This window comes from Meriones unguiculatus, chromosome 5 (genome assembly GCF_030254825.1).
Source record: "Meriones unguiculatus strain TT.TT164.6M chromosome 5, Bangor_MerUng_6.1, whole genome shotgun sequence".
In the NCBI taxonomy this organism is placed as follows: Eukaryota; Metazoa; Chordata; class Mammalia; order Rodentia; family Muridae; genus Meriones; species Meriones unguiculatus.
In genome coordinates, this window is record NC_083353.1 from 110,231,871 (window position 1) to 110,244,724 (window position 12,854).

General features: G+C 42.0%; 1 protein-coding gene across 12 annotated transcripts in view; it reads right to left on the reverse strand.

The window, feature by feature from the left end:
- The window catches only part of Erc1 (ELKS/RAB6-interacting/CAST family member 1), a 270,194-nt gene that overhangs the window by 38,799 nt on the left and 218,541 nt on the right, over positions 1-12,854 (reverse strand). For 6 of the 12 annotated variants that reach the window (XM_060384056.1, XM_060384057.1, XM_060384058.1 and 3 more), the window contains one exon: positions 12,767-12,833. The exons of the other annotated variants lie outside the window; for them this stretch is intronic. In XM_060384056.1, the coding sequence (XP_060240039.1) occupies positions 12,807-12,833 (27 nt within the window). In that variant the 3' untranslated portion in view covers positions 12,767-12,806. The remainder of the gene's footprint in view (positions 1-12,766; positions 12,834-12,854) is intronic. 12 annotated transcript variants of the gene reach the window in all.

Sequence of the window (12,854 nt, forward strand, 5' to 3'; positions counted from 1 at the left end):
ATGACAAAACCCCCTTAAATCACACAGCAGAAGCCACAAGAATGCAGGATGTATCTGTGAACCACAGTATAGAGAGGTGTTAAAAGTTTAAATGATTTTTTTTTTTTTTTTTTTTTTTTTTGCTTTAGCGTGAATATTTTCTTTAGCAGAAAACTCCAGAATCTGGGGGTGGGGTGGGAGAGCTCTGTCTATTGTGGAGTCCTTCTTGGAGGTAAGCAGGTGGGCCTGATGCCCGTAACTCCCTTGCCACAGTACTTCACGGACAAAGCAGTGGAATTTTGGGCTAGTGTTGTGCTCTCTAGGGATTCATCAGAGGCTCAGAAAGATTCACATTATTTACGATTATGTTTTAGTGGGGGAAAGCTGGTTCCAGGCCTAGGCTTTATAGGTGATCAGAAGGATGCATTTATAATAGGGAGACACAGATGAGGTACACAGTAGCAGAAATATGAAAGGTGTAGAACCACCACCACCACCAACGCTGTACTTACTGAGCATTCCCTTGGTGCCTGGCAAAGGGTAACACGCACAGAATAGACATTACTCCTTACACTATTCCTCAGCGCAAGATGCATTCATTCTGTTACTTATTTTAGTTAGCACACAAATCAATGGGGTTTTGTCTTAGCACTTTATAGGTACATTATACTTTGCTCTCATTTGTCCCCTCCATGCAGTTCCCATGTCGGACCCCAGTTACATTCCTGTTGTGTGTCTTACCTCTCTGAACAGCCAGCCCTTCCATCCTTTAGGCCTCTCTTTCTAGGTTAGCACACAGGTTTTACCATGACTCAGCACAGGTAATCTCATGCTTAAGATGCTCAGTGACTTGTGGCAATTATCCAGGGGCTGAGGGGCCAGTATAGCTCTGAATCCAAAGCTCACTCTTCACCACCAGGCCAAAGGCTATGAGGACTACATAAAAGCCTCGTGTGAGTGCTTTTTCAGTTTCATAGAGGAGACGCAGTACTTCATTAAAGAGAGCAGGAAGTGTAGGCTTACTGTGGTGCATATGTCACAGCGGTGGCATCCTGTAAGAAAACGGTACCACTGGCCAGGGATACAGCAAAGCCACTGAGACTGTAGCAGGATTACTGGCAATTCTCTCTCTCTCCTATTTTCCATCTTCCTGCTGCAAAAGCTACTGTGGGTACCACGTGCTCTCTCATACACAAAAATCCCTATGGTGGCTTACACAGCCTAGGCAGCTCCTTACCGAGAGGAGAGGGGTATCTAAGAGGAATTGTGAGGGCTCCTCCTTTCTTGTCTCCTGGAGACATGGAATAAAGGAACTAAAGACACTGAAAAATACAAAGTCTGCCTATGTTCATAGATTGGCTACTACTAGTGCAAAGCTACACCGACAAAACTGATCTGCAGCTTTAACATGACCCCCGTCAAATTACCAAGCAACAACCAGAAAACAACAACAACAACAACAACAAAACAACTCTAAAATTCATACGCAAACACAAAAGGTCCAGAATGGGAAAAGCAATCCTAAGCAGAAAGAACAGTATTGGAGGTGTAACAGCGGCTGGAACTACAGAACCAACAAACTGGTAAGACACTGGCACAATGGAATGGGGGATCCAGAAATAAACCCACACAGCTAATACCACATAATATTCAAAAAGGCATAAAACGATACATTCTTCAACAGATAATGCTGAGTTAACTGGATATATATCACAGGTAGAAGAAAAACTAGATCTTCATCTCTCATTCCACACAAAAAATCAACTAAAAATGATCCAATGACCTTAATATAAGACCCAACAAATTCAAACTGGTAGAAGTACAGATAAGCAAAGCACTTTAAGATCCAGGCACAGCAAAGAGTTTCTAAACAGGTCCCGGACATAAGAAATAATCTCAAGAACTGAGAAATAGGATGATAGAAAATTAAAATGCTTCAAAACCGCAAAAGAAATTATGCACCAAGGGAAGACAGATAGCACGGTGAATGGAACAAATCTTTGCCCAAATATACATCCAATTGGTATGTAAAGGCTACAAAAACTAAACAAAACTTCAATTCAATCAATAAATGAGCTAAAAGATGAAACACAAAAGGCCCACAAATATTTGAAAAGAGTTTAGTATCATTGGCTATCAGGGGAATGAAAACTCAAACTGTTTCAAGAATCAATTTCACCCAGTAAAAATGGCTTTTAAAAAGACAAATGACAAGAAATACTGGTGAGGATATGGAGAGAGAGGGACCCTTCCACAATGCTGGGGGGAATGTGAACTAGTGCAACCATTATGGAAACCAGTGTGGAGGTTTCTCAAAACTTAAAAATAGAACTACTATTTGTACATCTCCATGCATTACTTTATTACTTACAGTAGCTGGGAAATGGAACCAGCCTAGAAATCCATCAAGAGATGAGCGAGTAAAGAAAATGTGACATGTGTTGATGTTTATAAGCTTAAAAAAATGAAACCATGATATTTGCAGAAAAATGGATGGAACTGGCATTACGTTAGGCAAAATAAGCCAGAATTAGAAAAACAAATACCACATTTTCTCTCATGTGCAGACTCTTGATTTTACATGTACATGTGTGTGCGTGCACACGCATGTGTAGATCATGAAAGTAGGATGGGGACCATCAGAAGGAAGGAGGAGATTTTAAACAAGAAGGGAGGCGGGGAGGAGAGAGGACCATGGGATACATACAACATGAAGGCAGAAAAGCAGCAGAAAAGGAGCCAGAAACACTGGCAGGTGTTATGGGGAAAGGCAGCAGAGGAGGGGGAAGAACGAAAGGAAAGTGTGACGATGTACATGTAGGAAAATGCCACAGTGAAACCTACTTCTTTGTACGGTAACTTAAAAAACAAAAACAAAAACAAACAAAAAACAAACAAACAAACAAAAAAACCACCTGTCCAGTGTCTGGGGTTTCTTCTTGAAGCCCTGGCCCACAAAAAAATATAGGTAATAACTATGGTGCCTTGGAAACTTGATAGGGTGCGTCAGACTATTTCTGGTATGAGAGTCTTGTTCTCCACCTTACCTGAGAAACCAGGAATTTCGTGATCACAGCTGTACAGTAACCTGACATCGAAAGTCTGACTAAACCTTTAACAAGCAGCTCTCAAAAGCCAGAGTGGTAGTGAGTGTCAGCCTTGGGAATCCCTATTTAGGAGGACATTCTGTGTGGTAAAAAGACAAGGTGCGTGACCTTGGCAGTCATTACAGATAAGTTGGGGGATATTACAAGATCCAGAACTTTCTTTTCCAGCTGCCTACTGTACTTGTGGATACAGAGAAGGGTCACAAACTACAGCCATGAGGCCAGTGCTAGTAGCTGAGGCTCATGCATCAAGGTAAGTCCCATCTGTAAACCTAACGGTAGCTCTGAGCTGTCTTTATGTTTTGGTTTGCTCTACTGTTTTTTTTCTTTCAGGAACTGCTCATATAATCACATATAATTATGCAATATTTTCCCTCTAATCTAGTTGGATTTCTTTTTTGGAACTGCTCCTGTTTTGCTATATTCTCAGCATACAACTAAAAATATGTTTCTAAATTTCTTTTTATAAGCAACGGATCTCATTCTTAAGCTCAAAAGTTAAGAGGTTGGAGACAGATCTTACTGTTTCCCACTTCTTTCATAAGATTCCCTGCACTCTGCCCAAAGGTTGCCCATAAGTCTCAGCATGTGCATTTATAGTCTGCAGGGCAGAGCCTTTCAGAGGTCCGCTGTGTCAGGCTCCTGACTTGTTCCCTCTTTTCGCCTTCTTCTGATGTCCATCCTCTTTGCCTTTCTGGATAGGAATTGAGCATTTTAGCAAGAGTCCTCCCTCTTGATTAGTTTTTTTTAGGTGTACAGATTTTAGTAGGTTTATCCTATATTATATGTCTTTTCTGAGACTGATACTCCAACCAAGGACTATGCATGGAGATAACCTAAGACCCCTGCACAGATGTAGCCCATGGCAGTTCAGTATCCAAGTGGGTTCCATTGTAATAGGAACAGGGACTGTCTCTGACATGAACTGATTGGCCTGCTCTTTAATTACCTCCCCCTGAGGGGGAAGCAGCATTACCAGGCCACAGAAGACAATGCAGCCACTCCTGATGAGACCTAATTGACTAGGGTCAGAAGGAAGGAAAAGAAGACCTCCCCTATCAGTGGACTTGGGGAGGGGCATGCATGCAGAGGGCGGAGGAAGGGACGGATTGGGACTGGAGGAGGGAGGGAACCACAGGGGGGATACAAAGTGAATAAAGTGTAATTAATAAAGAATTTAAAAAAAAAAGAGGTTGGGGACAACTCTTACAAAATTGGACTTTGATAGCCGACAGAGCACCATAGGGTAAAGTGCTATGGATGCATACACGGATGTATGCCTGACAACTTGGCCTTCAGCCCTGCAAGATTAAACCTGTCGGGTTCAGCCTTAACACTGTAGTGACTGACTGAGACCAATGTCTGACACCTAGTATGATGTTAAGACATCCTTCTATGTTTGGCGCTAAATTAGGTACAAACCATCTGCTGGGTGTTTATTGTTTTCGCAGTCTGATATTTTCAGTAAAGACATAGTTTGTACTAGATTCTCATGAAATGATGGTCCTCTGACTTCAAGCTTAGACAGACTTTTGAGATTTCAGGATATAGGCAGAGTCTATATCCCTTTTCAGCATGTGGAAGCTTCAGAAAATGAAACTTAGGCCAGAATCAATCCTCAAGATAAGGAATGAAAGTCTCAGAAGGGGGAAGCAAGACATACACACACACACATATATATATATACATACATATATATGTGTCTACAGATGAAGGGGATAGGGAAGATAAAGAAGCCTGTTACTCCTGTTGGCTGAGACTCACTGGCTCACACAACCACGATCAGGAACTTTGTTTACAGTCAAAGCATACCTTCACTTCCTGCACCCTAACACTGTAAGGGTCCCCGACCCCCTTTACCTACGGTTTCACCCTGTCTGCTGTGATAGTTGAACAGGTTTGGCCCCCATGGACTTGGCCCACGGGGAATGGCACTATTGGGCGGTGTAGCCTTGCTGGAGGAAGTGTACTGCTGTGGAGGAGGGGCTTGGGGTCATCCAAGTGTTCAAGCTCTGCCCAGTATGACACACTGCTGCCTGCAGATGAAGCTGCAGAACTCTCAGCTCCGCCAGCACCACATCTGCCTGCTTCAGTGTGAAATCGCAGCACCGGGGAGGCTAAGACAAGAGGATTTTTCTTAAGTTTGATGTTAGCCTGGGCTAGATAGTGAGTACCAGGGCCTGCTTACATCCAGAGTGACATACTGTCGAAATTTTGTTCTAAGAAAAAAACACTTGCCAAAGCTTTGTAGTTAAGGAAACCAAAACATTTTAACTCAAGCTTTTAAGTTCTTTAAACAATATAACTTCAAAAGCCACCCAAATCATATGTCCCTTTTTCTTAGTCTTTTTTTTTTTTTTTTTTTTTGAGAGGAGGGAGTAATTCTGAGACAGGGTCTCATACAGCTCAGGCTGTACACAACTCATTATGTAGCTGAGGAAAACTTTTGAACTCCCTATCATCCTGCTTCCTCCTTCTCCTCTTCTTTTTTTTTTTTTTTTCCCTGAGACAGGGTTTCTCTGTGTGTAGCCCTGGCAGTCCCGGAACTCTGTAGATCAGGCTGGCCTTGAACTTAGAATCCACCTGCCTCTGCCTCCCAAGTGTTGGGTCAAATATGACTCTTCAGAGATGGCCAGGCCAGTGACTGCTAGGCGTGATTTCAATTCTTAAGTCTATCTCCTTTCTGTAATGTCCACACTTAGCCCATCTTAAAGCCTTCTTTGTCTCCCCTGTACTACCTTATGTGGTCCCAGCTGCCACTGACTTGTCGCCCTCCCACCTCAGCCTCACGGAGCAGTGACTTTGACGGGCCGAGCATACTTTGTGGCTTAATGCACTTTCTAGTACTGTGTATCTTCAGCAAAATGTCCCATGAAGTTGATGAAGGAAGGAAAAGAGATGTAAAAAAAAAATTATTTTTGGTAACTTAACTGTGTAGTTCTTGAGTACAAACTTTGCAGATAACATATTGGAATGACTAAATAACAGAATAAATCAAGAGAATTATAAAAAGCAGTAAAAATTATGTTAAATTAACTTTCTATGTCAATATGCAGATATTTAATGCTTGTTCAGGGATGGGAGGTGAAAGAGAGAAACTTGTAGGGTCAAAAGGAGATGGTGCACTTGCCACACCATACCTTCATCAAGGAAATTGACATCTGAATTTCATATTTACACGCGAGTTTCATAATGGCCAAGGTGTTAAATCATCACCAGTTCTAAAACTTCTCTTACAGCACTGACTGAGGCAGACCGTAGCAACACCGTTTACTTTCAGAAATAAGATGGTTAAGTTGAGGTCAAATGTTAAGAAGATTTTATGATTTTCAATGTCTTAAGTAGTCTGTAAGCTCATAATGAACTTTGTGCCAGAATTTGATGGCGAGAACTGGCTTATATATTTAGCATTTTTAGTAGTTTAAACTACTTAGTTAAGTGAGTTAAATACAGAGTCAAGATAAAAATCAACTTATCAATGTTTCCAATCAAGGAGTCCTGCAAATGGAATTGAAATCAAGGCAATCAATTTTATGCCCTCCAATACACTGACAGGCGCGGGGACAGTGGAAACAGGTGGCCTTGCTTTTCCATTTGAAACAAGAACTTGAAAGCAGATTTGAAGATTTCCAAGATATAATTCAGACTATCTGTGATTTCAATTCCAGTTGACCTGTCGGTTTTCAAGCAGAATACACAGAGATGCAATCTGAGAGGCAGCTGAAAGAAAAAGTAACTGTCTCTTTTCTCATCTTCCCAAAGACACTTCTTTGCAACCGTTCCTGATCCATCTCTTTTCGGCAGCGCTTACACTTGTGAGCAACTGTTTTTACAATGAAGGACACCGAAGGCCGGGGAGATCACTCCCGGGATAAACTGCTTGCCATAAACGTTAAGGACTGGAATTTGGGACCTCAGAACCCGGGTAAAACCTGAGTGGGCAGGAGATAGCTATCTAGACTAGCCAAATCGGCGAGCTCCAAGTTCACTGAAATACTCTGTCTCAATCAATAAAATGGAGAGCTATGGAAGAAGAAAGACACCCAGTGTTAACCCCCAGCCTCCACATGCACACATGGATGTGTGCACTCACATATGTATGCAGACACGTGTACGTAAGTACACACATGTCCAAAGAATAAAGCACACTGAAGGGACAAATCCTTCATGAATACCTTGAGAACTCACTGAGAACTGCAACTAATTTCACTAAACCAGATAGTGATGCATTGATTTTTCAAACACAATGCCAAATATCCAACTGGTTTTATAATACACTTTAGCTTTTATAATTAAAAAAATCAGCAAAGCTTATTAGACATGTTTATTTTCTTTATTAATGATCACAAGCTTGGGAACTACCTGATGATTTTAAAAGACTCTACATGAGGCGCCATATAATTTGAATTATTATGTGAGGGCTTCTTTGGTTGTTTGTAGTGGTAGGTATCACAAAAGAAATCCCACCCTCCCCATTAGCTTTTGATACTGTTCACAGAGTTAATGTGTGGCCCAAGACCATTATTCGTCTCCATCCAGTGTAGTCAAGAGAAGCCAAAAGATTGGACTCACCTCGATTCTGCTGACTTATCTAACAAGTCTCTTCTACAAACAGAATGTTTGAAGATTTGAAAGACTTACGAACCACAGCAGTGCTGAAACCAGAATACTTTTAGTACGAGTGGTATTGTCTGGTGTTATGCTAACTTGAAACAAGCTGGAGTCAGAGAAGGGAACCTCAATTGAGAAAACATCTCCGTAAGATCAGGCTGTGGGAAGCCTGTAGTGGGGCATTTTCTTAATTAGTGATTGATGTGGGAGGTCCTAGCCCACTGTGGGTGGGGTAAACCCAGGCTGGTGGTCCTGAATCCTTCTAAGAAAGCAGGCTGAGCACTCCTGAGGAGACCTAATTGACTAGGGTCAGGAGGAAGGAAAAGAAGACCTCCCCTATCAGTGGACTTGGGGAGGGGCATGCATGCAGAGGGTGGAGGAAGAGAGGGTTTGGGATGGGAGGAAGGAGGGAACCACACGGGGGATACAAAGTGAATAAAATGTAATTAATAAAGAATTAAAAAAATGTTATACTGAAAAAAAAAAAAAGAAAGGAAGCAGGCTGAGCAAGCCATGGGGAGCAAGTAACTAAGCAGCACCCCTCCATGCTTCTGCATCAGCTCCTGCTTCCAGGTTCCTGCCCTGCTTGAGTTCCTGTCCTCACTGCTCCTGAGGATAAACTATTATATGGAATTGTGAGTGGAAACAAAACAAAACAAAAAAAACAAAACAAAAAAACATTTCCTTCTCAAGTTGTTTTTGCTCATGATGTTTCATCACACCAATATAACCCTAATTAAGACTGTGTCCAACAGATAGGGGAACAGTGAGGACATCCCACTAGAACAGATCAAAGAAATGTCCAAAACACTTCTTTCAAAAGCAGTGCTAACCCTCGAATCTCTTATCCTACCTTCTGAAATATACTGTCCCAAATCTTGCTCTGAAAAACTTTCGTGTTTTTCTGATACACATATATCCCTATTTCCACACTTTAGTCATTGAAGGTCTCTACGGCAAAACTAACTTTTATGGCCTATGATAAAAACTAACTTTATTTGAGGGGGGCTGACACAAGTTTAGATAACCCAACTTTTGTTAGGTGATCTTTCTGTATTCAAATGCTAATTTCTGTATTCACAGAATCTGATTACAGGCCACACTTTGGTATCGTTATTTTTATGGCTGCAGCATATTTTGTAAGCTCCCTCCAAAACCTTCTGATTGGTTTAAGAAAGAGCCCAATGCCTTATAGCAAAGGCAGGAAAGGAGGGTGGGACATCTGGGCAGAGAGAGGAACTCTGGGAAAGAATCAGGTGTGAGAATTTGCCAGCCAGATGCTAAGGAAGAAACAGGAGCTTTAAGGAAAAAAACAGGTTCTGGGACTAAGAGACTGAGAGGTAATGAGCCACGTGGAAGAATGCAGATTAGTATAAACTAGTTAATTTCAGTTATAAGAGCTAGCTGGGAACAAGCGTAAACTAGGGCCAAGTTTTCATAATTAATAAAATGTCTCCGCGTCATTACTGGAAGCTGGCAGTCCAAAGAAAGTCCCGTTATAATTGGCACTCAATGTTATAAACGTCTTCAGTGTGAAGTCCCTGAAGAGTATGTGACCAGTCTTGATGGCTATGAGTCACAGGTTAACATGAGAGGTTTCAAGTGGCAGTCAGAAAATATTTTTGAGCTATACTCACTCTGCTATAGTTAGAATGAAACTGCGGTGCCAGATGTCCGGGCTTCTTTACAGCCTTCCTTCACAACTCCCATTTCCAGAATTTCTCTGAGGCTCTGCTTACACTCTCAAATTACTGTTAATAACTGAAGGCAGTCAGGACAGGAACTCAAACAGGGCAGGAACCTGGAGGCAGGAGTTGATGCAGAGGCCAAGGGGGTGGAGGTGCTGGTGCTGCTTGCTGACCTGCTCCTCATGGTTTGCTCAGTCTGCTTTTAGAGAATCAAGACCACCAACCTAGGGGTGATCCTATCCCCGACGGGCTGGATTCCCTGCCTGCCCTGCCCCACTGATCACTACTAAAGAAAATGCCTTACAGCAGGATCTTGGGGAGACATTTTCTCAGGCGAGGCTCTCTCCTCTCCGATTACTCTAGCTCGTGTCAGGGTGACAAAAAAAAACTAGCCAGTACGTCTTTGCTCTGGTGCTCTCCGCTGGGCGGTCAGACCTGCATTACTGTTTGGTATCTTACTCTATGTTGGCAAACATGTCACTGCTACTGGCTCAATTTATTATTTTAAAACAAATACCACTGACTACGTCTATTTTATATTGACTCTCTTAACAAAACTCCATATGTCTTCTTTTAATTATTATTGTCTGTGTGTGTGTGTGTCTGTGTGTGTGTTTGCATGTGCATGTTTGTGCGCGCACACACACCCATACCATGGTTCACATAAGGAGGTCAATAGACAATTTTGTAGAGTTAGTGTTCTCCCTCTTCTATGTGTGAGGTTAGGGAGATAGAATTCAGGTTGCAATGCTTGCTTAGCAAGTATTTTTATAATTCTTGACATTCTTGACAGCCTGCAAAGTGTTTTCCTAAAGGAAAATATTTTTCAATATACATGACATCAAACTTTGGTAATAAAATGTGTCTTGGTAATGTCTTAAGAACAGCTACTAGCCACTAGTCTTAGAACACAGAAATTCCTGAGGCCCCTGAGTTACAACTTCCAAATCTCCCCAGCCCCATATTCTTATTTCTGAAATGAAAACAAGGTACTTAGATGATGTTTCCAATAATAGTAACTAACAGTCACTTAAAACTTACTCTTCTTGGAATAAGATCCAAGTTAATGATCTCAACAGCATGCACAAAGTATAGTGCTTAGGGACATAAGGAACTGCTGACAGCATCGTACATTAACACAAAATACCGATAAACTCATGCAGGAGACAGAGAAACCACTGCAGCGAGGTGACCTCACTTCCCCGTGGCCACAGAGTTAAGTGGAGGCAGGTGTCTAGATTCAGGCCTTGCCGTCTGGTTTCACGTCTCACGGCGCCTCCACTTCTTACCACCACCGCCTCTTACAGAGGAGGTAAGGTGGAGAGTCACGCCCCGGCAGCAGGTGCTAACATGAGGACTTGATAGAGACTGTTCAAAAGCCCGCATGCTGAACCCTCAGGCCCTGCAGCCTCACCCCCGGCCTGGGCCAGCTCAGGCCTTTCAGCTTCCCAACTGATTACCATGGTTTCTGCTTTAGGCTCGAGCTTCACCTGTGAGCAGTATCTTACATGCTTTAGACAAAACATTACGTTCCTAAGTTGGTAAGAAAATACCAATTTCAAATTTCAAATTTTGTTGAGAGAAATCCATTCTCTGTAGAAACAGCAAAAAAGTAAGCACAGGAAGGAAACCAAGACTTCTGCAGTGTTTTAGGGCTCACTCATACAGTTCTTGATACAGGGTCTTGCTGTGTAGCTCAAGATGGCCTTGAATTTATAATCTTTCTGCCTCAGATTTCCAAGTGCTGGTATTACATGCACACATCACAAGCCCAGCCTTTATTAGTGTGTTTTCTTGGGTAAAATGTTTTACCATGTAAAGTGTGTGGCAGGGTTTAGAAAGTATGGAGCACTGAGTCTGACCAGCTGCAAAGGTGCCGTGTGAGACATGGACAGCATGAGACAGTGACATCAGAACACTGCTGGGAAAGGCCAAGTGCAAGGGCTGAGGATAGATTCCACCAGAGAAACACCAGAGCACCAGGGACTATAGAGTCTGGGTCCAGGACATGAGGTGGCATGTTTATCTTTCAGGATCCTGGTAAAATTACCTACTAATCTTATTTTCCAAAGCAACAATTTGTTTCTTAGCATTGACTAGGAAAAGGGCTGCAAAACGGTTCTGCTCATGTAGAGGAGGGCACACTTCCTGCTGCATCAAACCAGGAAGCTACTGTGTCCTGCCAAAATGGAGTAGGCAGAATCATATTCATTAACAAGTAACTGCCAAACTACAGTTACTGTGTGACCCCCTACATGCCTCATGGTGACAAATACAATCAGGATACAGATTTCTTTTGATTTTTAGCTTTTTCTGACATGCAACTGCACTTTTCCCTTGCTGCACGTTTCACGCCTGCTGCTAAAAGTCATAGAGAAGAAAACCTGGCATTGAACAACTTACCTTTTATCCTTTCTGGCTGTGCTCAGTATTCAGAGGTTGACATGTTTACATCTTTTGAGCAGTTTAACACAGAGACACAGACATTTCAGGGAGGACTGACTCCCAAGGAGTGAGGTGGACATAAGCACGGGCAGTGTGTCCAGAGGGTGCAACGACCAGTATGTGTGAGCTTAGTAGTCACAATTATCACTTTCCTAGAAACTGACTTCCTTAGGCAAACCTCAAGGGCATCAGATCAAAGGAAGACACTGCCACAGCTGCACTGTGTCTCCAGCCAACTGGCCTCTAAAGGAGAATCTAGACAGTGTCCTGGCAGCTGCTGAACACATCAGCAACCTACAAAAACATTTAAAACATTTTTTTCTAAAAGAAAAAAAAAAAACCCTCCTTTATTCCTTTGTTCCTCCTTTTCTTTATTGATATTTTAAGAGTAATGTCAAAGCCCCAGGGAGATCCTAGGTACTGACTCTCAGAAAGCGTATTATAGGAGATAGGAATGTGAGGAGGTATAGTTCACAGTACAGGTTTTAAAGAACAAAAACAGACTGAATAATATAATTATTATAAAGTGTAAGCTGAACATAAGCGAATAATAGCACATTTGTCTGTTTTTCCTTGTCAATTTGTGGTAAGTACTAACCAGGACACTGTAAAATAATCAGAGATAGGATGATTTAAGAATAAAATCATTAATTGGAGAAATTTAGTTAGATGCCTTGGAAGTTCTGCCCAAATTATACAGAAAGAAATTATAAATGTGACTAATAACACACAAAAAGAAAAAAAAAAAAGGCACAAAACCCATACCCCACTATGTCAAAAGCACAGCAATCCACACAAGAATCACGTGAAGATAAAAGAGCAGAAAGCACACTGGGGAGCTCATGACCGTACACAGAAGAGGTGAAGGTGACCATGGAGAAAGAAACATGGGACAAACGAAAATCATTTCCATAGTTCAGGAAAGCTGTTTCTCACCGTTCTGAACAAAATGGCTGAACTAAGAGCATCTGATTGGCTATGCCCATATACCCTCCTCCTCATCCTATGGGGAGAGATGACAAGG